At 39.6% G+C, this 26,808-nt stretch overlaps 1 protein-coding gene across 3 annotated transcripts in view; it reads right to left on the bottom strand.

Moving 5' to 3' along the window:
• Positions 1 to 26,808, bottom strand: part of TUBGCP5 (tubulin gamma complex component 5) — a 114,356-nt gene that overhangs the window by 24,816 nt on the left and 62,732 nt on the right. For all 3 annotated transcript variants that reach the window (XM_064570064.1, XM_064570063.1, XM_064570065.1), the window contains exons 8-15: positions 26,536 to 26,625; positions 21,356 to 21,449; positions 20,621 to 20,867; positions 11,908 to 12,110; positions 10,514 to 10,629; positions 8,280 to 8,548; positions 7,139 to 7,334; positions 6,327 to 6,515 (exon numbers count right to left, since the gene is read on the bottom strand). In XM_064570064.1, the coding sequence (XP_064426134.1) occupies positions 6,327 to 6,515; positions 7,139 to 7,334; positions 8,280 to 8,548; positions 10,514 to 10,629; positions 11,908 to 12,110; positions 20,621 to 20,867; positions 21,356 to 21,449; positions 26,536 to 26,625 (1,404 nt within the window). The remainder of the gene's footprint in view (positions 1 to 6,326; positions 6,516 to 7,138; positions 7,335 to 8,279; positions 8,549 to 10,513; positions 10,630 to 11,907; positions 12,111 to 20,620; positions 20,868 to 21,355; positions 21,450 to 26,535; positions 26,626 to 26,808) is intronic.

Raw genomic sequence — 26,808 nt, forward strand, 5'->3', positions numbered from 1 at the left:
AGAATGAGAGACAGAGAGCATGAGAAGGAGGAAGGCCAGAGAGAGAAGCAGACTCCCCGCCGAGCAGGGAGCCCGATGCGGGACTCGATCCAGGGACTCCAGGATCATGACCTGAGCCGAAGGCAGTCGCTTAACCAACTGAGCCACCCAGGTGCCCTCTGATGGGTATTTTTGTACAACAAGCTTTTTCTGTATTTCTTTCAGGACAGAGTCTCAGATACAAAGGATTAAATTTTGCAATATAATACTGTGAAACATTGATAGTTAGTTGATTCTCTCAAAAGAAAACTTTACCAAATACCCATTTCCTACTCTGTTAAAAATAATCATTAACTTGGGGGACTAGGGAAGATGGCGGAGTAGGGGACCCTATTTCAACTGGTCCCCGGAATTGAGCTGGATATCTACCAGACCACTCTGAGCACCCAGGAAACCAGCCTGAGATGTAAGAAGATCTGGATCTCTACAAACAGAAGATTGTAGGCAGTTGGTTTCAAGGTAAGAAGTAGGGAGCCGTGGTTCCGCAGCCAGATATCGGAGGACAAACAGCAGCGGAAGGGTGCCTGGCCATGGGGATCCTACACCGCCGGTGAGCAACAGCCTCTCGATCGCTGGGGACGGGGCACAGACTTGCAGACCAGTAGGAGCGGGGAAAGGACTTTAGGGCAGCCCCCGGGGCAGAAACCCAGAGCAGCGGGGTCACGTGGGCGAAATGGGAGCGGCTGGTGGGTTTAGAAGCACAAAGGGCAGAGATGTGCCCACCTGGAGGCGGAACTGGGGGCGTTGTGAAGGGGCGCACAACCCAGAACGCTGCAGTTTATAGTAGCATTGACAGAAACGGAGACAGTGTGGCCTGCAGAGCTCACTGAAGAACAGACTTCGATCTCTCTGCTCTGAGGCAGAGGGTTGGAAATGGGCTCTTCTGCTCTGACTTGAGGAAGAGACATGGAAAGCTGCCAGGGAAAGCCGCCAGAGAACAAAAGCCCCAAAAACTGATTCCTGCTGAGCCCATCCTCCGCCACCGGGGGGCAGGGCAACTCCGCCCAAACAGGGTTGGCTGAGTAACAGCGCAGCAGGCCTCTCCCCCAGAAGACAGGCTGGGAAAACAAGAGGCCAGCAACCCTAAGGTCCCAAGAAAACAGGTGCATCATGCTTGGGTTCTTGACAAGAACTTGGACTCGATACATTCCCTCAAACACCCATTAACAGAATGACTAGGAAGAGGAACCCCAAAATAGAAAAGACTCAGAGATTATGACTTATGCTGCAGATTTACAAATGGATGCAGATATAACCAAGATGTCGGAGATGGAATTCAGGCTAGCAACTGTGAAGACAATGGCTAGAATGAAGAAATCAATTAATGGCAACATAGAGTCTCTAAAGGCAGAAATGAAAGCTGAATTGGCAGAACTTAAAAATGCTATCAATGAGATCCAATCCAATCTAGATACTCTAACAGCTAGGGTAACTGAGGCAGAAGAACGAATAAGCGACCTGGAAGACAATATATTAGATAAAAAAGGAAAAGAGGCGGCGAGGGAAAAACAACTCAGAATCCATGAAAATAGAATCAGAGAAATAAGTGACCCATGAAGCGTTCCAATGTCAGAATAATTGGAATCCCGGAGGGAGTGGAGAGAGAGAAAGGACTAGAAGATGTATTTGAGCAAATTGTAGCTGAGAACTTCCCTAATCTGGGGAATGAAACAAACATTCATGTCCTAGAGGCAGAGAGGACCCCTCCCAAGATCAAGGGAAACAAGCCAACACCCCAGCATGTAATAGTAAAACTTGCAAATCTTAGAACCAAGGAAACCATCTTAAGGGCAGTTAGGGGGAAGAGATTCCTTACGTACCGAGGGAGGAACATCAGAATAACGTCAGACCTATCCACAGAGACCTGGCAAGCCAGAAAGGGCTGGCAAGATATATTCAGGGTACTAAATGAGAAGAACATGCAGCCAAGAATACTTTATCCGGCAAGGCTTTCATTTAGAATGGATGGAGAGATGAACTGCTTCCATAACCAGCAGAAACTGGAGACAACCAGCAGAAACTGGAAGAATATGTGACCACTAAGCTGGCCCTGTAAGACATATTAAGGGGGGTTCTAGAAAAGGAGAAAGACCCCAAGAGTGGTATACAACAGAAATTTATAGGGACAATCTATAAAAACAACGTCTTCACAGGCAACATGATGACAATTAATTCACATCTTTCAATAATCACTCTCAACGTGAATGGCCTAAATGCTCCCATAAAATGGCACAGGGTTGCAGATTGGATAAAAAGACAGGACCCATCTATATGCTGCCTACAAGAGACTCATTTTGAACCTAAGGATACATCCAGAAAGTGAAGTGAAAGTGAAAGTGAAGGGATGGAGATCCATCTTCCATGCCAGTGGACCTTAAAAGAAAGCTGGGTAGCACTTCTTATATGAGACAAATTAGATTTCAAACTAAAGACTGTAGACAGAGACACAGAAGGACACTATATCATTCTTAAAGGGTCTATCCAACAAGAAGATCTAACAATTGTAAATATCTATGCCCCCAAAACGGAGACAGCCATCAATATAATCCAACTGTTAACCAAAATAAAGAGTCATATCGATAACAATATATTAATTGTAGGAGACCTCATACACCACTCTCAGCAATGGACAGATCATCTAAGCAGAAAATCAAGGAAACAAGAGCTTTGAATGACACACTGGACCAGATGGACCTCAAGATATTTACAGAACATTCCACCCTAAAACAACAGAATACTCATTCTTCTTAAGCACCCTGGGTCACAAATCAGGTCTCAACTGATACCAAAAGACTGAGATTACCCCCTGCATATTCTCAGACCACAATGCTTTAAAACTGGAACTCAATCACAAGAAAAAATTTGGCAGAAATTCAAACGTTTGGAAGCTAAAGACCACTCTGCTTAAGAATGTTTGGGTCAACTAGGAAATCAAAGAACTTAAACAATTCATGGAAATCAATGAGAACAAAACACATCTGTCCAAAACCTATGGGATACTGCAAAGGCGGTCCTAAAGAGGAAATACATAGCCATCCAAGCCTCACTCAAAAAAACAAAAAATCCCGAATTCACCAACTCTACACCTTAAAGAACTCGAGAAAAAGCAACAAACGATGCCTACGCCACACATTAGAAGAGAAATAATTAAAATTAAAGCAGAGATCATGAATTAGAAACCAGAAACAGTAGATCAGATCAACGAAACTAGAAATTGGTTCTTTTAAAGAATTAGTAAGATCGATAAACCACTGGCCAGACTTATCCAAAAGAAAAAAGAAAGGATCCAAATTAATAAAATTATGAATGAAAGGGGAGAGATCATGACTAACACCAAGGAAAGAGAAACAATTATTAGAAATTATTATCAACCACTATATGCCAATAAACCGAGCATCTGGCTGAAATGGAGGCCTTCCTGGAAACCTATAAGCTGCCAAGACTGAAACAGGAAGAAATTGACAACCTGAATAGGCCAATAACCAGTAATGAAATTGAAGCAGTGATCAAAAACCTCCCAAAAAACAAGAGTCCAGGGTCTGATGGATTCCCTGGGGAATTCTACCAATTATTCAAATTAGAAATAATACCTATTCTACTGAAGCTGTTTCAAAAAATAGAAACAGAAGGAAAACCTCCAAACTCATTCTATGAGGCCAGCATTACCTTAATCCCCAAACCAGGCAAGGACCCCATCAAAAAGGAGAATTTCAGACTGATATCCCTGATAAATATGGATTGCAAAATCCTCAACAAAATCCTAGCTAATAGGATCCAACAATACATTAAAAGGATCATCCACCACGACCAAGTGGGATTTCTCCCCCGGATGCAAGGGTGGTTCGACATTCGCATATCAATCAATGTGATAGAACACATTAATAAGAGGAGGGAGATGAACCATATGGTCCTCTCAGTTGATGCAGAAAAAGCATTTGACAAAATACAGCATCCTTTGCCGATTAAAACTCTCGAGTATAGGGATAGAGGGAATATTCCTCAAGTTCATAAAAATCCATCTATGAAAAACCCACAGCGAGTATCATCCTCAATGGGGAAATGCTGAGAGCCTTTCCCTTAAGATCAGGAACTCTCGCCACTATTGTTCAACATAGTACTAGAAGTCCTAGCAACAGCAATCAGACAACAAAAAGAAATAAAAGGTATTCAAATTGGCAAAGAAGTAGTCAAACTCTCGCTTTTCGCAGATGACATGATACTTTATGTGGAAAACCCAAAAGACTCCACCCCCAAATCACTAGAACTCATACAGCAATTCAGTGATGTGGCAGGATACAAAATCAATGCACAGAAATCAGTTGCTTTCTTATACACTAACAACGCACCTGTAGAAAGAGAAATTAGAGAAACGATTCCATTCACAATAGCACCAAAAACCATAAGATATCTCGGAATAAACCTAACCAAAGAGGTAAAGGATCTATACTCTAGGAAGTACAAAACACTCATGAAAGAAATTGAAGAAGACACAAAAAGATGGAAAAATACTCGATGCTCATGGATCGGAAGAATAAACATTGTTAAAATGTCTATGCTACCCAGAGCAATCTATACCTTCAATGCTATCCTGATCAAAATTTCAATAACATTTTTCCCTCAAAGTGCTGGAACAAACAATCCCAAAATTTGTATGGAATCAGAAAAGACTCCGAATCGCCAAGGAAATGTTGAAAAAGAAAAACAAAGCTGGGGGCGTCACGTTTCCCGATTTCAAGCTATATTACAAAGCTGTGATCACCAAGACAGCATGGTACTGGCACAAAATGGACATATAGACCAACGGAACAGAATAGAGAACCCAGATATGGACCCTCAACTCTACGGTCAAATAATCTTCGACAAAGCAGGAGAAAACATGCAATGGAAAAAAAGACAGTCTCTTCAATAAATGGTGTTGGGAAAATTGGACAGCCCCATGCAGAAGAATGAAACTCGACCATTCTCTAACACCATTCACAAAGATAAACTCAAAATGGATGAAAGACCTCAATGTGAGGAATCCATCAAAATCTTAGAGATAGGTAGTAACCTCTTTGACATCGGCCACAGCAACTTCTTTCAAGATACACCTCCAAAAGCTAGTGAAACAAAAGCAAAAATGAACTTTTGGGACTTCATCAAGATAAAAAGCTTCTGCACAGCAAAGGAAACAGTCAACAAAACAAAGAGGCAACCCATAGAATGGGAGAAGATATTTGCAAATGACACTACAGATAAAGGGCTGGTATCCAAGATCTATAAAGAACTTCTCACACTCAAAACCCAAAAAACAATGAAGTCAAAAAGTGGGCAGAAGATATGAAAAGACACTTCTCTGAAGAAGACATACAAATGGCTAGCAGACACATGAAAAAATGTTCATCATCATTAGCCATCAGGGAAATTCATATTAAAACCACATTGAAATACCACCTTACACCAGTTAGAATGGCAAAAATGGACAAGACAAGAAACAACAAATGTTGGAGAGGTTGTGGAGATAGGGGAACCCTCTTACACTGTTGGTGGGAATGCAAGTTGGGTCAGCCACTTTGTAAAATAATGTGGAGGTGCCTCAAAAATTTAAAAATAGAGCTACCCTATGACCCAGCAATTGCACTCCTGGGCATTTACCCCAAAGACACAGATGTAGTGAAAAGAAGGGTCATATGCACCCCAATGTTCATAGCAGCAATGTCCACAATAGCCAAACTGTGGAAAGAGCCGAGACGCCCTTCAACAGATGAATGGATAAAGAAGATGTGGTCCACATATACAATGGAATATTACTCAGCCATCAGAAAGGATGAATACCCAACTTTTACATCCACATGGATGGGACTGGAGGAGATTATGCTAAGTGAAATAAGTCAAGCAGAGAAAGTCAATTAGCATATGGTTTCACTTATTTGTGGAACATAAGGAATAGCATGGAGGACACTAAGAGAAGGAAGGGAAAAATGGGGGAGGGGAATCAGAGGGAGAGATGAACCATGAGAGACTATGGACTCTGATAAACAGGGTTTTAGAGGGTGGGGGGGAGGAGGGATTGGTTAGCCCAGTGATGGGTATTAAGGAGGGCACGTACTGCATGGAGCACTGGGTGTTATACGAAAACAATGTGCTGGATCACCACATCAAAAACTGATGATGTATTGTATGGTGACTAACATAATAAAATTAAAAAAATAATAATTAACTTGAAATACAAGTTTAAGATAATTTGAACTCTTCTTCACGTATAATAAACTACTGAGTACTTCCAAAACTAAACTACTCCCTTATACCTGTAATCTTTTTTTAGAGTTCGCATGAGGTTTCCACAGCACTCTAGATATTGCTTATCAATATGAAGATAGAGGCAAGATCTCAGTGTTAACTCAAAAGTCTGGCAGGTCACAGATTCTGATGATCTATCCACACATATATCTCCACCAGCAAACTTCTCATGAAAGTCACTCTGTTCCAAATACAACCTTTAAGATAAAAATGTGAGTCTCTTTTTATGAACTGCTGTCAATAGAATTCCCTTAATCAAAACTCCAGAGTCCCATTTTTACATTTAGTCTTAAAATTACCACCTATTACAGAGAGAAACTTCCCCCCAAAATACCCTTCAATGAAAGTTTTTCAGCCACTTCTGCCTTAAGGGTCAAGTACTGAGTAGATCTTTTTAGCCACTGGGCCTCAGGCAGTGAATAATGGCCATTAGACAAATGGTGCTGTGTGGGTATTAATGACTTACTTCATAGTGCCTAAGGGCCAAGATGCAGTTTAAGCAGGGTGCGTGTGTGTGCGCGTGCACGTGTGTGTGTGTATGTACTGATGCCTGCACATGACCCAGGCTTTCAGAAATATCTTCTGTATGAGTAACGGCAACTCCCAATGGATATAGAGCACATGAAAGTCTGTGGGCTTTAACAAACAAGGAGGCCAAATCGAACGCAATGTCTTCTTGCATTCATTAGAAAGGATAAACTACAAAGGTTTTTATTTTTAAGGGTGGAAAGCCCTACCTGGCAAAAATAAACGGTTACTAAATAGTAACTGCACAGATTCTGCTATTTCAATCATCCAAAATCTTGCAGGTATGTATCACCTTGCAAAGTTAATTGCCAGGAGTGGATCATGAACATCATCCAGTTCAAGATGCCTTTCAGCAATGGACTGCATCTTAATTAGGTTCTCTTTGGTCACCTGCTGCTCAGTGAGGACCTGTGCAGTGGGATCTCCATGTCGAAGACGTGACTGCACAGATTCCAGAAACAGGGTATACAAGCTTTTTCTTTCTGCATCTGAAACATAAAGAAATATGTACAGTAAACTATGTTCTGGTAAATAATAGTAAGTAACATCAAGAAATATTAAGTAGTTTTATCTTAATATAGCCTGGTATTTTTCCTTTGGCCTATGAGAGTCTATCCCTGTTTCTTTACTTCTATAGTACAGTACAATTAAATAATTTTATATCCAGTTAGACAACTGTCAAGTTCATAAACATTCAAAGTATAAGCTAATTTTTTCTGAACAGAGTAATACCGTAAGCAGGATGCTTAAAAGTTATCACCATAGTGGATACCACATTTCACTGGGGAAAACACTTCTGATAGTGGCCCTGGAAGCTCATTACATTTTATTATTCAGTCAAAAAGGAAATATTCCGCAAAGTGAAAGTATTATTTAAATACAATAACACAAAGTAATGTAACATTAAGGTGATTTACAAACAAATAATTAAGGTCACATATATACCTTTCAAGTCTTTTTAGTCAGTTGATAAAACTTGAAGTATATTACTTAAATTTTATCAAAAAAGGCCATAAATCATATCAAGATTTTCTCAAAGTCTATGATCAAGTCTGAATTGCTAAACTAACAAATTCCTATCTACCAGGGTTTATATTTATGGTCCTCAACAGCTAAATGCTGCACTGCATTAAGAAATGCCAGGAAATTATTTTTTAAAGGACTAGTTCTAAGGAATCAAGACAAAGGAAAAAGCATGTGGAACTTATTATCACTGCTATCACTACCTTTGAAACACAGTGCTAAAAGTTTCCAGTGAGGACAATCTTTTCAATCAGGAGCAGTAATTTGATCAAGGTGATAATTTCCACAAAAATAAAAGGCTTTGATAATTTTCAAACTACAAAATAATTACTATCTATCTCAGGATGACAAGAGTAAAGAGAGAACAGTTGCCTGAATGCTGAAGGATACATGAAGAAGGAACCTGCTACCTCTGGCTGTGTCCTGGGATGTGGTGCTCTCCACACACTGCAGGTTCTTCAGCAGCTGCATTGACTTGCCAGCCATAATTATCTGCTTAAGGACAGGTTTGAGGAAGGACACCATGGTATGCTGCCTGCTGGAGGGCCCCTGGTCACTGCCAGAACTTGCACTAGCATTATCACTCATTTTTTCTTCATTTTCTGTCTTTTCCGATACGCTGTATAGTGTATAAGTTGCATACCAAAAGTCTCTGTGATTTGCTGGAACATTTTTGTTTCTATAGAGATTCAAAAGAATTTTAAATTTCAACTTTTCTACCGTAAGAACAATATATATATCTGTTCTAGCTTAGGCATGTTGTCCAGACATTCCAAAACACAGTAATATCAATTATTAGTAAAATGAAGCAATCTTCAGGCAAAATGGGGCAGAGGTTTTATTTGACTTCAGTTTAACACAGAAAAGTGGATAAATACTCTGAATGGCACAGGTAAAATTTAACTAAGTAGGAAGTTTCGAATTGGAATTAAACAAAATATGATTACTTTGATTCTCTTTAGAGGTAGAATAAAAATTTACCTATTTGCCATTTCCTATAAAAGTAATCTCCAGACTTCTGCATCTTCTTTTCTATATAGATTATTTTTTTTTAATGTAGGCTCCACATCCAGTATGTCCAGCCCAACATGGGGCTTGAACTCAAGTTCCCGAGATCAAGACCTGAGCTGAAATCAAGAGTTGGACACTTGACAGACTGAGCCACCCAGGTGGCGCTCAACATAGTTTTTTTTTTTTAAGATTTCATTTATTTGTCAGAGAGAGAGCAAGCACAAGCAGGGGGAGCAGCAGGCAGAGGGAGAAGCAGTCTCCCTGCTGAGCAGAGAGCCAGACTCGGGACTCAATCCCAGGACCCTGGGATCATGACCTGAGCCGAAGGCAGACGCTTAACCAACTGAGCCATCCAGGCGTCCCTCCACATAAATTCTTAACTGAACTGCTTTTAACAATGAAACAATGGTCACTCATCACTTTTTTTTTTTTAAGATTTTATTTATTTATTTGACAGAGAGAGACACAGCAAGAGAGGGAACACAAGCAGGGGGAGCGTGAGAGGGAGAAGCAGGCTCCCTGTGGAGCCTGATGCGGGGCTCGATCCCAGGACCCTGGGATCATGACCTGAGCCGAAGGCAGATGCTTAATGACTGAGCCACCAAGGCGCCCCTCACTCATCACCCTTTAAGAATAACCAGAATCCCATTTTCACAAAAATTATCATGCAAGATCATTGAAAAACAATATAACGACAGACATGATTAAGTTAGAGAAGGCCTGCTAATTAATATGAGCACTGTGTAAACAGGGTTACCTTTTCAGAGCTATAAGGACTTAATGTTCTCCTTTCTGATGAGTTAAATGGATAGCTATCCAGAAAAACCATACATCTAAACAGACTGCATAATTTAAAACCAAGTTAAGAGAGTTCTACGTTGCAGTTTATATGATTCTGTTCAGAAAAATCAGTTAACTGAAGGGGAAATCATAATAAGTGAATTATGATTTTCCCTAATTGTTTTATTAAATATTATACTAAGAACATTAATAAAAAAAAACCTAGCTAATTTGGAGAAATAAATATATTAGAGGAATTTTTTTTTTTTTTTAAGATTTTATTTATTTATTTGACAGAGACACAGCGAGAGAGAGGGAACACAAGCAGGGGGAGTGGGAGAGGGAGAAGCAGGCCTCCCGCCGAGCAGGGAGCCCGATGCGGGACTTGATCCTATGACCCTGGGATCATGACCTGAGCCGAAGGCAGACGCTTAATGACTGAGCCACCCAGGCGCCCCTAGAGGAATATTCTATAATATTTTCATATCTTTCATCCTATTGATAATTTATAATGGGAATTAGTTGAAGCCATTTGATATCACCTAAATTCATTTTATGGGAAGCAATGTGCCTTTTATAGTACCAGCCAAACATAAACACACTACCATTTAAAAAACAGAATTTGCTAGGAAAAGCTGTAAACTGACATAATAAAATTTGGAACATATTTTTTTGGTACCTGATATCCCCTATAAAAATGCAAAATAACTTGTTTACGGTAAAAACACAGCTTTGTCACTTACACTGGTCTCCCTCAGTATCACCTGAACCAACAAAAGTACATGATTTTCCTGTGAGAGAAAAGAGGTACAAGCAGCGCCCCATATTTCCCAATATGTGTGTGGGACCCAACCTCTGGATGATGAACTCCCTAGCGCAGTCACAGAGGTGCCCATGCACGATCCACTCATCCACAATCTGCAGGTAGGGTCGCACTGTTTCCACCCAGAGAGAGAACAGCAGCGAGACCTGAGGACAGAGTGTGCATAGTCAATTCTCGGAACTCCCTTGTCTCTGGATAAAATGAGGTTTAAACATTTCTGATAAACTTTTTTTTTTTTTTTTTAAGAGAGAGAGAGAGAGAGCATGTGCACGAGGCAGGGGGTACAGAGAGAGAGAGTATTAAGCAGGGCGCCATGCATATGGAGCCTGACAGGGGGGCTTGGTCTCACAACCCTGAGGTTATGACATGAGCCAAAATCAAGTGAGATGTTTAACCAACTGAGCCACCCAGGCGCCCCTCTGAAACACCTTTTAAAAAATGATCGGATTTCTGTTTTTTGACAAAAAAAATTAAAAACCCAAAACATACTCTATAAAATCCTTATGAAAACTCACCTAAATATGAGATGACCACATTGTCTGTAGTCCATACAAGGACTCTCTTGAGAGTGAAAGTTAAAGAGGGACAAGAGTTCTAAGCTGGATAGTTGAAACTGAGGTTCAGCTATCCTATCTAAAGCATGCTATTAGCAAAATGTCCATTAAGAATGAGGAAATGATTTCATTCTATAGTTCCCAGTAGGAAAAAAACTGCATAGCTGAAAGAAATCAACCTGTTTTATACTGAAATGCAGTACCAAAATGGTGAGAAAACAAAGTTACATCAACAAACTAGGGAACACACCCAAAATGTGTATCCAAACAAATATGCAGCTTTCTAGATTCTAGTCTCTAGATTCTAGTCTCTTGTTACTTTTTTAAATTGTGGCAAAAAAAAAAGTAAAACAAAAGCATTTTTAACAATAAGCATTTTTAAGTGTACAATTCAGTAGTGTTAAGTATATTTATATTGTTGTGAAAACAGATCTCTGGCATTATGCTGCGAAACTGAAACCGTACCTATTAAACTTCTTCCCTTTTCTCCTTTTCCCAGTCTCTGGCAGCACCATTCTATTTTCTGTTTCTATGAATTTGACTACTCTAGATACCTTATATAATAGATTTGTATTTTTATTGAAAAAAGAGTTACTGCAAATATCTATAGAAGTCAGCTAGGTATTTTTCACATCTTGCTTTTATGTTTTGCTTTGTCCTTGCTGCATCCTCCCCATGATCTCTGTGATTAAAGCCAAGAAGCCAGTTTCCTGTAGCCTTGAATTTAGAAGCTAATTTAAAAACACTGAACAGCTGTCGGACATAGTGTGATTTAAGCACTATTTTTACAAAGAGCTATAACAGGCTATCTACCACTCCTTTGGCTGAACAGAATGGAGTCATACAACTTAGGACAAAGGTCTTACATACCGTCTGCTCAGAGGCTTCTCCAACATTGTCGTATTCAAGAATGGCCTTGTACAGTGTGTTGAGTAGGTGAGATGCCCGAACGACATTTCGAGTGTCAGGTGGAACTTCTGCTACTCCAGTACTAAATACTTTATGCAGAACTTTGAGCTGAGCCAGTCGAGGTGACAACTTGTCCACCACTATGGCAAGAGTTATCGTAGTGTCTGCAAAATATTAAGAAATCAAAGTCATTAGCAAGGAAGAATATCTGCATTGAGAATGTGATATAAATGCTAAGTCACTTATGGAAAGACATGGCAAACTGGAGGGTGGTGGGTTTTTTTTTTTTTTTTTAAAGATTTTATTTATTTGACAGAGAGAGACACAGCGAGAGAGGGAACACAAGCAGGGGGAGCGCGAGAGGGAGAAGCAGGCTTCCCACGGAGCAAGGAGCCCGATGCGGGGCTCGATCCCAGGACCCCGGGATCACGACCTGAGCCGAAGGCAGACGCTTAACGACTGAGCCACCCAGGCGCCCAAGGGTGGTGGATTTTAATCTCCTATCATAAGGAGCTAATTTCCCTAAAGAAAGAAAAAACAGCTCAAAAAACAAATAATGTATAAAAGAACTGACAGTTAAGGGGAAAGGAAATAAAAGTGATTCTTAAACATATAGAGATACTTGACCTCAATTATAAAAGAAAACAAATTAAAACTACACCCGGCAAATAAAAAACAGACTTCAGTGGGCTACTCTATTAGTGAGGGGGTGGTTACTACAAAGGGGAGCAAGAACAAGTTTTTTCATGGGGATGGCAGAACTCTGTATCCTGAAGATGGAAGTGAATATACAAATATACACATGTGATAAAGTGTAACTATACACGAAGATATTACTCCTCTCCCCATAAAATAGCAGGTACCTGCAAAACTGGTGAAACTCATGTCAGGTCTGCAGATCAATTAATGTATTGTGCCAATGTCAATTTCCTAGTTTGGATAACATAATATAATTATGTTAAGGTGGGAATTATTGGGGGAAGTTGGGTGATGGGAACCCGGGACTTCTGGGTACTGTTTTTTTGTAGTAGTTGAAAATGAAAGTAGTGGGCAGGCAGAAGCTGACACTGGTTACCATTTTATACCTGTTTGATAACACACTGTTGATAACACACTGTTGGCAAGAGTGTGAGGAAACAGGTATTCATATACATTGCTGGCAACTATTCTCTATGGAGAACCATGTAGCAATATTTATGAAAGTCACACATGACATCACATACTCTTTAACCTAGGAATTCCATTAAGAATTTATGCTATAGGGATGGGAAAAGATGGCGAGAGGTAGGGCACCCTTTATCAAACCGTCCCCTGAATTTAGCTGGATACCTACCAAACCATTCTGACCACCCACGAAATCAGCCTGAGATGTAAGAATATAAATCTAGATCTCTACAAACAAATATCTCCCACGGTCTAGAGGTAAGAAGCTGGGAGCTGTGATTCTGTGTGCAGATATCGGAAGATAAACAGAAGGGGGAGGGAGCCGCCATAAGCTGGTGCCGGGAATATGATATAACACCCGAGCACAAAAGCGTCCTGCACTGGGGACAAGGCACAGACTTGGGAGACTGATAGAGGTGGGGAAAGGACTTTAGTGCAGCCCCCATACAGGATCCAGGAGCTGCGGGTGCTTGCACGTGGACTGGGGGTGGCCCGAAGTTTTATTTATTTATTTATTTAGAGATTTTATTTATTTGACAGAGAAAGACACAGCGAGAGCAGGAACACAAGCAGGGGAAGTGGGAAAAGGAGAAGCAGGCTTCCCGCTGAGCAGGGAGCCCAATATGGGGCTCGGTCCCAGGACCCTGAGTTCATGACCTGAGCCGAAGGCAGATGTTTAACGACTGAGCCACCCAGGCGCCCCAGTGGCCCTAAGTTTTAGAAGCAAAAAGGGCAGAAACAGGCCGGCTCTGGGTTCCACTGCTGGGAGTGTCGCTGTGGGGTGCACAACTGGAGAGGCTGTGGTTTTTAGCAGTGCAGACAGAAACGGAGACAGTGTGGCCTGCAGAGCTCAGTGAAGGTCAGACTGCGATTTCTCTGTTCTTAGACAGAGGTTTGGATGTGGTCACTTCTGCTCTGACTCTTGGAAGAGACATGGAAAGCCTACAGGAAAAGCTGCCAGAGAACAACATCCCCCCAAAACCAGTTTTCACTGAGGCCCCTTCTACCCCCCAACAGGGGGCAGCGCAACTCTGCCTAAGCAGGGTTGTCTGAGTAACAGTGCGGCAAGCCCCTCCACCAGAAGACAGCCTGGAAGAACAAGAGGATGACAACCCTAAGGTCCCTATAAAACAGGTGCATCTTGCTTGGGTCATGGTTAATACTTTGGACTCTATACATTCCCTCAACCAGCCCCCAACAGAATGACTAAGAGGAGGAACCCCTAAAGAAGAAAAGGATCAGAGACTATAGGCCGCTGTCACAGAACTAATGGATATGGATATAAACAAGATGTCAGAAATTGACTTCAGAGTAACAATTATGAAGTCAATATCTAGGCTTAAGAAAAATATTAGCAACAATATAGAATCTCTAAGTGCAGAAATGAGATCTAATCAGGCCGAACTTTTTTTTTTTTTTAAGATATTATTTATTTATTTGACAGAGAAAGACACAGCGAGAGAGGGAACACAAATGGGGAGTGGGAGAGGGAGAAGCAGACTCCCTGCCAAACGGAGCCCGATGCGGGACTCGATCCCGGGACTCCAGGATCATGACCTGAGCCGAAGGCAGTCGCTTAACCAACTGAGCCACCCAGGCGCCCTAATCAGGCCGAACTTAAAAATGCTATGAATGAAATGCAGTCTAAACTGGATACTCTGACTGCCAGGGTAAACGAGGCAGAAGAATGAATTAGTGGGCTAGAGGATAAGATGACAGAAAAGAAGGAAACCGAGGAGGCATGGGAAAAACAGTTTAAGTCCAAGAGATCAGACTGAGAGAGATTAATGACACAATGAAACGCTCCATGTCAGAATTATTGGGCTCCCTGAGGCGGTGGAGAGATAGAGGTCTAGAAAATATATTTGAGCAAATCATAGATGAGAATTTCCCTAATCTGGGGAAGGAAACAAGCATTCGTGTCCAAGAGGCAGAGAGGACCCCTCCCAAGATCAATGAGAATAGAACGACTGCCCGACATATACTTGTACAATTTGCAAATCTTAGATCCAAGGAAACAATCTTGAAAGCGGCTAGGGGAAAGAGATTTCTTACATACAGAGGGAGGAACATCAGTGTAATGTCAGAGTAACGTCAGACTTGTCCACAGAGACCTGGCAAGCCAGAAAGGGCTGGCAAGACATATTCAGGGTACTAATCAAGAAGTACATGCAGCCAAGGATACTTTCTCCAGCAGGCTGTCATTCAGAATGGCTGGAGAGACAAGGAGCTTCCAAGACCAGCAGAAACTGAAAGAATATGTGACCACCAAGCGGGCCCTGCAAGAAATATTAAGGAGGGTTCTATAAAAGAAGAAAGACGCCAAGACTAATACAGACCAGATATTTACAGAGACAATCTATAGCAATAAGGTCTTAACAGACGACATGATGACAATAAAATCCTATCTTTCAATAATCACTCTCAACATGAATGCCCTAAATGCTCCCGTGAAATGGCACAGGGTTGCAGATTGGATAAAAAGACATGACCCATCCATATGCTGTCTACAAGAGACTCATTTTGAACCTAAAGATACATCCAGACTGAAAGTGAGGGGACAGAGAACCATTTTTCATGCCAACAGACCTCAAAAGAAAGCTGGGGTAACAATTCTCGTATCAGACAAATTAGATTTTAAACTAAAGTCTGTAATTAGAGACACAGAAGGACACTATATCATTCTTAAAGGGTCTATCCAACAAGAAGATCTAACAATTGTAAATATCTACACCCCCAACATGGGAGCAGCCAACTATAGAAGCCAAAATATTATATATATTATATATATTAACCAAAATAAAGAGTCATATTATAACAATACATTAATTGTAGGACACTTCAATACTCTCTCAGCAATGGACAGATCATCTAAGCAGAAAATCAAGAAGGAAACAAGAGCTTTGAATGATACATTGGACCAGATGGACCTCATAGATATTTACAGAACATTCCACCCTAAAACAACAGAATACTCATTCTTCTTGAGCACACATGGAACTTGCTCCAGAATAGACCACATACTGGCTCACAAATCAAGTCTCAACTGATACCAAAGGACTGAGATTACCCCCTGCATATTCTCAGACCACAAATGCTTTGAAACTGGAATTCAATCACAAGAAAAAATTTGGAAGAAATTCAAACACTTGGAACTAAAGACCATCTGGCTTAAGAATGATTGGATCAACCAGGACACTGAAGAACTCAAACAATTCATGGAAACCAGTGAGAACGAAAAGACATCGGTCGAAACCCTATGGCATACTGCAGAGGCAGTCCTAAGGGGGAAATACATAGCCATCCAAGCCTCACTCAAAAAAATTGAAAAATCCTGAATACACAAATTAACTTTACACCTTAAAGAGCTGGAGAAAGAACAATAAATAAAGCCTAAGCCAAGCAGGAGAAGAGAAATAATTAAGATCAGAGCAGAGATCAATGAATTAGAAACCAGAAATACAGTAGATCAGATCAACGAAGCTAGAAGCTGGTTCTATGAAAGAATTAATGAGTCGATAAATCACTGGCCAGACTTATCCAAAAGGAAAGGAAAATGACCCAAATTAATAAAATTATGAATGAAGGGGGAGAGATCACGACTAACACCAAGGAAATAGAAACAATTATTATCAACAACTGCATGGCAATAAATTAAGCAACCTGGAAGAAATGGATACCTTCCTGGAAACCTATAAACTGCCAAGACTGAAACAGGAAGAAATTGACAACCTGAATAGGCCAATAACCAGTGACAAAATTGAAGCAGTGATCAAAAAACCTCCCAAAAAACAAGAGTCCAGGGCCTGATAGATTCCCAGGGGAATTCTACTAAACATTTAAAGAAGAGATAACACATATTCTACTGAAGCTGCTTCAAAAAATAGAAACAGAAGGAAAACTTCCAAACTCATTCTATGAGGCCAGCATTACCTTGATCCCCAAATCAGGCAAAGACCTCATCTAAAAGGAGAATTACAGGCCAATATTCCTGATGAATTTGGATGCCAAAATTCTCAACAAGATCGTAGCCAATAGGATCAACAGTACATTAAAAGGATTATCCATCACGACCAGGTGGGATTTATCCCTGGGATGCAAGGGTGGTTCAACATTCTCAAATCAATCAATGTGACAGAACACATTAATAAGAGAAGAGACAAGAACCACATGGTCCTCTCAATTGATGCAGAAAAAGCATTTGACAAAATACAGCATCCTTTCCTGATTAAAACTCTTCAGAGTATAGGGATAGAGGGAACATTCCTCAAGGTCATAAAATCCATCTACGAAAAGCCCACAGCGAATATCATCCTCAATGGGGAAAAGCTGAGAGCCTTTCCCTTAAGATCAGGAACATGACAAGGATGCCTATGGCCACTGTTGTTCAACATAGTACTGGAAGACCTAGCAACAGCAATCAGACCACAAAAAGAAATAAAAGGTATTCAAATTGGCAAAGAAGAAGTCAAACTCTCTCTCTTCACAGATGACATGATACTTAATATGGAAAATCCAAAAGACTCCACCCCCAAATACTAGAATTCATATAGCAATTCAGTAATGTGGTAGGATACAAAATCAATGCACAGAAATCAGTTGCTTTCCTCTACACTGACAATGTAACTGCAGAAAGAAATATTAAAGAATCGATTCCATTTACAATAGCACCGAAAACCATAAGATACCTAGGAATAAACCTAACCAAAGAGGTAAAAGATCTATACTCTAGAAACTACAGAACACTTATGAAAGAAATTAAAGAAGACAGAAAAAGATAGAAAAGCATTCCATGCTCATGGATCGGAAGAATAAACATTGTTAAAATGTGTATTCTGGGGGTGCCTGGGTAGCTCAGATGGTTAAGTGTCTGACTTCGGCTCAGGTCATGATCCTAGGGTCCTGGGATCCAGCCCTGCATCGGGCTCACTGCTCAGCGGGGAGTGTGCTTCTCCCACTCCCTCTGCTTCTCCCCCTGTTCAGGCTCTCTATTTCTGTGTCTCAAGTGAATAAATTTTTTTAAAAATGTGTAGTCTGTCTAGAGCAATCTGTACCTTCAATGCCATTGCAATGAAAATACCAATGGCATTTTTCAAGGAGCTAGAAGAAACAATTCTAACATTTGTATGGAACCAGAAAAGAGCCTGAGTTGCCAAGGAAATGTTTAAAAAGAAAACCAAAGCTGGGGGCATCAAGTTGCTTGATTTCAAGGTATATTACAAAGCTGTGATCACCAAGTCGGCATGGTACTGGCAAAAAACATAGAGATCAACGGAACAGAATAGAGACTCCAGATATGGACCCTCAACTCTATGGTCACGGTTAACTAATCTTCAATAAAGGAAGAAAAAATACCCAATGGAAAAAAGACAGTCTCTTCAATAAATGGTGCTGGGAAAATGGGACCATTACATACAAAAGAATGAAGCCCGACCATTCTCTTAGACCATACACAAAGATAAACTGTAAATGGATGAAAGACCTCAACGTGAGACAGGAATCCATCAAAATCCTAGAGGAGAACATAGCAGTATCCTTTTCGACATCGGGCACAGCAACTTCTTTCAAGACACGTTTCCAAAGGCAAGGGAAACAAAATTGAAAATGAACTTTTGGGACTTCATCACGATAAAAAGCTTCTACACAGCAAAGGAAACAGTCAAGAACACTAAGAGGTTACCCTTAATGTTACTCCCATGGAATGGGAGAAGATATTTGCAAATGACACTATAGATAAAGGGCTGGTATCCAAGATCTATAAAGAACTTCTCAAACTCAACACCCAAAAAAATAATCATATCAAAAAATGGGCAGAAGGCATGAACAGACACTTGTCCAAAGAAGACATACAAATGGCTAACAGACACATGAAAAAAGGTTCAACATCATTAGCCATCAGGGAAATTCAAATCAAAACCACACTGAGATACCACCTTACACCAGTTAGAATGACAAAATTAACAAGGTAGGAAACAAGAAATGTTGGAGAGGATGTGGAGAAAGGGGAACTCTCTTGCACTGTTGGTGGGAATCCAAGCTGGTACAGCCACTTTGGAAAACAGTATGGAGGTTCCTTAAAAATTTAAAAAGAGGGCTACCCTATGACTCAGCAATTGCACTAATGGGTTTTTACCCCAAAGATACAGATATTGTGAAAAGAAGGGGCACGTGCACCCCAATGTTCATAGCAGCAATGTCCAGAATAGCCAAACTGTGGAAAGAGCCGAGATGCCCTTCCACAGACGAATGGATAAAGAAGATGTGGTACATATATAGAATGGAATATTACTCAGCCATCAGAAAGGATAAATATTCATCATGTGCATCGACATGGATTGAATTGGAGGGGATTATGCTAAGCAAAATAAGTCAAGCAGAGAAAGTCGATTATCATATGGTTTCACCTGTATGTGCAATATAAGGAATAGCATGGAGGACATTAGGAGAAGGAAGGGAAAATTGAAGGAGGGCATCAGCAGGAGAGACACACCATGAGAGACTATGGACTCCGAGAAACAAACTGAGGGTTTTAGGGGGAGGGGGTTGGGGGATGGGTTAGCCAGGTGATGAGTATTAAGGAGGGCACGTACTGCATGGAGCACTGGGTGTTATACGCAAATAATGAATCATGGAACACTACATCAAAAACTAATGCAGTACTGTACAGTGACTAACATAACATAATAAAAAAATTTTAAAAATTAAAAAATAAAAAAATATATATTGACAAAAAAAGAATTTATGCTATAACTTGCTGCACATGTGTACACTATATCACTGTTGGCAATTGAAGATCAGAAACAACTTAAATGTTCATCCAAAGAGAATTGGTCTATGATATATTCACAGAATTAAATATTCTATTTGTAAAAAAGAAGGAGGAAGCTCTACATTTTTGTATGGTATAATCCTCAAAATTTAAGTTAGAAAATAATTTGGAGAAGTAAACAGACTTCTAGGTATGTATATATGAATATGCATTGCTTGCATATGTTTAAGTTATTTCTGGAAGGATGCAAAAGAAACTTATGATTTGGTTGCCTCTGGGGAGAGGAACTGAGAGTACTTGGCTGGAGAACTAGCACAGGAAGAATAATTTTCACTGTAAACTTTCTGTACAATTTGGATTTTTGGAGAATGAATGTTTTTTTTTTGTTTTTTTTTAAGATTTTATTTATTTGAGAGAAAGAATGAGAGAGAGAGAGAGAGCATGAGAGGCGGAGGGTCAAAGGGAGAAGCAGACTCCCTGCCGAGCAGGGAGCCTGATGCGGGACTCGATCTCGGGACTCCAGGATCATGACCTGAGCCGAAGGCAGTCGCCTAACCAACTGAGCCACCCAAGCGCCCGAGAATGAATGGTTTAAAATACAAATTTAAAATGACTTAAAATGATCATGCATATTACTTATTTTTCATGTTATTTATAAACATTGTATCAATTAATAATGTAGATGGCATTCAAAATATGACTTATGTGTGTTATGAGTAAAAGGAAAGGAGATTTAAATACCATTATTGATGATGTACTTCTCAATGTCAGTAAGTTCCTTTTTGAAACTAATAAAGTATTTGTATAGGGCCCACATGAAAGCCTGGTATGTCCTAAAGGGAGCTTCAGTCAACTTCTTAGGAAGAGAACCATTTCCAGGTAACATGCCTTCGGAGCTGTGCCCCATAACTTCATCGATGAACTCCTGGAGTCGAAACACAACCTGGCCATATGCTGCTATTTGTTCTAGCACTGATCGTAAACAGCTCTATAAAAGAAGCAAACCACAAACATTTGAAGTCTTCTAGGAACATTCAAATACATATTCCTTCACGAAAATATTTATGACTGTTTTAAATAGTATGCTTAATATAAGAAAAATAAAACAAAGTTTTATACTCAAAGTAAACAATGTAAGCATTAATTTCTACAGAATATAGAATTGTGGCTTCTACTTTTTAAAACCACATATAAGGTAAATAAATGTACTACAAGCAAAAAATTTATAGTACACAGCTTCCTAATACAGAATTGACAGAATTAAAAAGCAGAAAATACAAACTGAAACTAAATGTAAATATAACAAAAATATTAAAGAATTCTCTAGCACTGCAAAGATGCAGAATTTAATTTTACCTTTTGGATCTTAAGTATATTTAATAATTTTAATATTGCAAAATGTGTTAAAGTTACAGAACCACAGTTTACATAAATCCTATTATTTAATATTAACTACAATAAGTACAAATAACTTACATGTGTCAAATGAGTTACTATAATACTGTTTCTCACAGTTACCTTCCCATCTATCAACTGAAATATAAAGAGTTTTTTTACCCCCGAAAGTAACCTGAAATGAAATAAAAAAGATGAATGTACTTTAAGTCTACAAAAATATTCATTACACTAATGTTTAAAAAATTCTTTTCTTACATATTTTTATTTAAATTCTAGATAGTTAACATATAGTATAATATTGGTTTCAGGAGAATTTAGTGATTCATTACTTACATACAATACCCAGTGCTCATCATTAAGAACTGCCTTTCTTATTAGCCTATACCCCACCCATCTCCCTCCATCAACCCTGTTTGTTCTCTACAGTTATGAGTCACTTATGGTTTGCCTTCCCCCCCTTCTCTTTTTTTCTCCCTTCCCACACATTCATCTGTTGTTTCCCAAATTCCACATATGAATGAAATTATATGGTATTTGTCTTTCTCTGACTGACTTATTTACTTAGCATAATATACTCTTAGCTCCATCCTTTTCATTGCAAACAATGCTTAAGAAATTTTAATGAAAGATTCAGAACTGGGGGTTGGGGCAAAGACGTCAGATAATTAGAAAACAGAAGGCATCAATCTTTTTAATGGATTACCTTAAGACTCAAGATATTTCAATATCATCTTAGAGAGAAGTCAAAATAGTCTTGTCAAAGCATTTCTTCACCTGTGTGATGGCCCAAGCAGATCTTTCCATTTTTAAAAATGTCAATCCTAGGAGAGGCAAGATGATGGAAGAGGAGGGGACCTCATTTCATCTGGTCCCTTGAATTAAGCTAGATAACTATAGAATCATTCTAAACACCTATGAATTCAACCTGAGATGTAAGAAAAGAAGTGCCAGAATTCTACAAATAAAAAAGCGACCACTTTTTGCAAGGTAGGAGTATGGAGAAGTGAAACTGAGGGGATTTATCGGGAGATAAACGGCAGGGAAGGGAGCCTCCAAAAGCTGGCTACTGGAAAGTGATATAGCCCCCGAGGGCAAAAAAGCAGAACTTTTAGAAATCTGCTCCAGTGAGAGATGTCCCTGCCTGAAAGGTGCTGTGGTGAAGCAGGGCAGAATCGTAGGTGGGACAGTATGGGCTCAATATCCCCAGGGTGACAGAAAGAATGGGGGTACCTGAGCTGGCAGAGTTCCCAAGCATTGGAGCTGGGAAACCGGTTACAGTCAGCGAGCCCGGGAGGGGGCTCTCAGCTCAGTTCGCCATAAACTGTGAACCACTGCCTGATCTCATGACTGCTCTCCATGTGGGGGCCTTGCAAAGGACAGTGACCTGGCAACCCTCTCCCTTTCCCGGGGAAGATCAGTGTGGGTATGCACAGCAGGAGTCTGCAGAGTTTGGGACACAGTGAGATCTTTCAGCTCTGGGGCTGGAGATGGAGGTGTGGCCATTTTTATTTGCATCCTCTAAAGAGGAATGAAAAGCCTGCTGGGAACAAAAGCCACAGAGAAACAGCTTACACTGAGCCCAGCCCTCTGGCAAGGGGGCAATGCAACTCTGCCCAGGCAAAGATACCTGACAATCAGTACAGCAGGCCCCTCCCCCAGAGGACTAGCTGGAAGAAGAGGTGAAAAGCAAGTTTATGAATGAAAGAGGACTGTAAAACTCCAGTGGTAGGGGAAAATAGTATACAGAATTTGAGGTTTTTTCTCATGATTCGTTTATCTTTCAGTTTAGAATTTTCCATTTTGTTTTTTCTTTTTTCCCTCTTCAACTAGTTTCTTATTTTATCAACTCTTTGTTTCTAAGCCTTTTTAAACTTTCATTTTTTACATTTATATTTTTTAGATATATTCTTCAATTTTGGCTTCCACTCACTGTATTCATTTCTATTTTTGTATGTATATAAGTTGTCTCTGTAAGAAAGAACTTTACAATTCTCTTTACAATTTTGGGATCTAGTGTCTTCTAACACACAGACCAAAATACATTCAGGACCAAGTGGATTACCCTGTCTTGTCCACCCTGGGAGATTATATTCTTTCTTCCTCCGCCCTGTTTTTTTCTCTTTCCTTCTTTTTCTCTTCTGTTTTGACTTCTGACCTCCTGGGATTTGTCTAGTGTGTATTTTGCTTGGGTTGAGGTTGGTATTTTTTATTTTGTTCATTCATTCATTCATCCATTCTTCTCTGGGCAAAATGACTAGACGGGGGAATTCACAACAAAAGAACGAACTAGAAGTAATACTCTGCTACAGATCTAATCAATATGGATATAAGTAAGATATCAGAGCTGGAATTCAGGATAACAATTATAAAGTTACTAGCGAGGCTTGAAAATAGCATAAAAAAGACACTAGCGAATCTCTTAGTGCAGAAATGAAATCTAAGCAGTCCGAATTGAAAAATGCTCTAACTGCAATGCAATCTAAATTGGATGCTCTAACAGCTAGGGTAAATGAGGCAGAAGAAAGGCTAAGTGATATAAAAGACAAGTTGACAGAAAGGAAGGAAGCCAAGGAAAAGAGGAAAAACAACTAATGGACCATGATGGGAGGCATCGAGAAACCAGCAATGCTATAAAATGAAACAATATTAGAATTATTGGAGTCCCCAAATGTGGAACATATGAAATAGCATGGAAGACATTAGGGGAAGGAAGGGCAAACTGAAGTGGGGGAGATCAGAGGGGGAGGCAAACCATGAGAGACTATGGACTCCGGGAAACAATCTGAGGGTTTTAGAGGGGAGAGGGGTGGGGGGATGGGTGAGCCTGGTGATGGGTATTAAGGAGGGCACGTGTTGCAATGAGCACTGGGTGCTATATGTTCCATGAATCATGGAACACTAATCAGAAACTAATGAAGTACTGTATGGTGACTAACATAACATAATAAAAAAAATAAATGTTTTACTTTTTCTTATTTTTTTCACGACATTTATAAAGCCTGTAAAACCCTTAGCTAATAATATGTCAGCAGTTTGTACTCAATAAATGATGTTTTAGGGGTAAAAAACAAAAAACAACAAAAAAGAATTACTGGAGTCCCTGAGGGAAAAGAAATAAAGAGAGGGACAGAAGGTATATTTGAAGAAATCACAGGTGAGAACTTTCCTACTCTGAGGACAGAAACAGGCATTTCAAGTCCAAGAGAGAGAGGACCCCTCCCAAAATCAACAAAAACAGATTAACACGCCAACATGTAATACAGAAGCTTGCAAATTTCAGAGAGAAAGAGCAAATCCTGAAAGCAGCTCAAGACAAGAGGTTCTTAACATACAATGGTATAAACATGAGGCTGGCAAAAGACCTATCCACAGAGATCTGGCAGGCCAAAAAAGGAATGGCATGATATATTCAGTGTGCTAAATGAGAAAAATATACAGCCAAGAATACTTTATCCAGGAAGGCTGTCATTGAGAATGGAAGGAGATAATAAAGAGCTTCCACGACAGACAGAAACTGAAAGATTATGAAACCACTAAACCAGCTGTGCAAGAAATATTAAGGGTGATCCTGTAAGCAAAGAGAGAGCCCAAAAGTAACAAAGACCAGAAAGAAACAGACAATCTAAAGAAACAGGGACTTTACAGGTAATACAGTGGCACTAAATACACATCTTTCAATAATTACTCTGAATGTAAATGGACTAAATGCTCTAATCAAAAGACCCAGGGTATCAGATTGGATAAAAAAACAAGGCCCATCCATATGCTGTCAACAACAGACTCATTTTAGACCTAAAGAGACCTCCAGATTGAGAGTGACGGGGCGGAGAACCATTTACCATGTTAATGGGCATCAAAAGAAAGCTGGGGTAGCAATCCTTATATCAGACGAATTAGACTTTAAACCAAAGACTGTAGTATGGGATAAAGAGGGATACTATATCATACTTAAAGGGTCTTTTCAACAAGAAGATCTAACAATTATAAATATTTATGCTCCTAACTTGGGAGTAGCCAATAATATAAACCAACTGATAACCAAATTAAAGAAACACATTAATAATAACACAATAATAGCAGGGGACTTTAACACCCCATTTACAGCAATGGACAGATCATCTAAGCAGAGATCAACAAGGAAACAAGGGCTTTGAATGACACACTGGACCAGATGGACTTCACAGAGATATTCAGAACATTCCATCCTAAAGCAACAAAAAATGCATTCTCCTCCAGTGCACATGAAACATTCTCCAGACTAGATCACATACAGGATCACAAATCAGGTCTCAACCAATACCAAAAGTTTGGGATTATTCCCTGAGTATTTTCAGACCACAATGCCTTAACCCTGAACTCAATTACACGCAGAAATTTGGAAGGAACGCAAACACCTGAAGAGCATCCTACTAAGGAATGAACGGGTCAGCCAGGAAATTAAAGAACAATGTAAAAAATTCATAAAATTCATAAAAACAAATGAAAATGAAAACAACAGTTCAAAACTTTTGGGATACAGCAAAGGTGGTCCTAAGAGGACATTGTAACCTTTCTCAAAAAATTAGAAATATCTCAAATATATAAGCTAACCTTAAATCTAAAGAAGCTGGAGAAAAAACAGCAGCTGGTGAATTATTGAACACTACATCTGAAACTAAGTATGTACTATATGTTGGCTAATTGAATTAAAAAAAAAGTTGTGGAAGTATTAAAAAAAAAAAGAAAGAAAGAAAATTGTCAATATTATCCTTTGTGGCAGAGAGGCCCAGAACCTGGAAATTTTAGTAGTACCAGCACTACATGTTGCATTTCTCATTTTCATTTTTGTATGAACACAATCTAAATTCTCTTTCTTTTTCACAACCTAAATTCGTAGATTCCTGGTTTCCAGATATAGGGCCTGGATATACACTCTGGTATAGGACATACTCTGCCTAGCATACTAGAAGCCTTTCTTTGAACTCAGAAATTAAAAAATAATGGTATAATCTAATTAAATAGCATACACATGACTTAAAATGGAAAAGAAGTAAACATATCAAATTCTCACAACCTTCACAATCGACGTTGAAGTTTGGGTTTTCTTAGTCCCCCAATTTATGTTTAGGTGCCCATTAGAAACGGTTTTGGGTTAAACCTAATGGCCTATTTTCTAGTATGCATGTGAAGAAACCATGAATATTTTTCCTTCAAAAACCAAAATTTTGCTTCTCAGTAACAAAGTCTTCTACACTATTAATTAGCTTAATAGGACTTACCATAAGGTTTCCCGAATAACCTGTGTCTCAGTAACAAAAACTCTGTCATCTGGAACATATAATGGGTCACTGCTATACAAGTGTTGGTCCCTATTAGACAGCAAACATCAAATGTCAATGAAAAGGTTTCTCATGAAGTAAAATTACATGCATTAAAAAATATATGCATTTAGTGGTAATTAAACCAGTAATCAGTAAGCAAATATATTAACATGTTTTAAATGCCCTCCCATACTCATTTCTACATGTCAACTGTAATACTCTCAGAGAAGT

The sequence above is a fragment of the Mirounga angustirostris genome, unplaced genomic scaffold, assembly GCF_029215605.1.
Source record: "Mirounga angustirostris isolate CCGP_5_RB_7025 unplaced genomic scaffold, mMirAng1.0.hap1 SCAF_9, whole genome shotgun sequence".
NCBI classification, from domain to species: Eukaryota; Metazoa; Chordata; class Mammalia; order Carnivora; family Phocidae; genus Mirounga; species Mirounga angustirostris.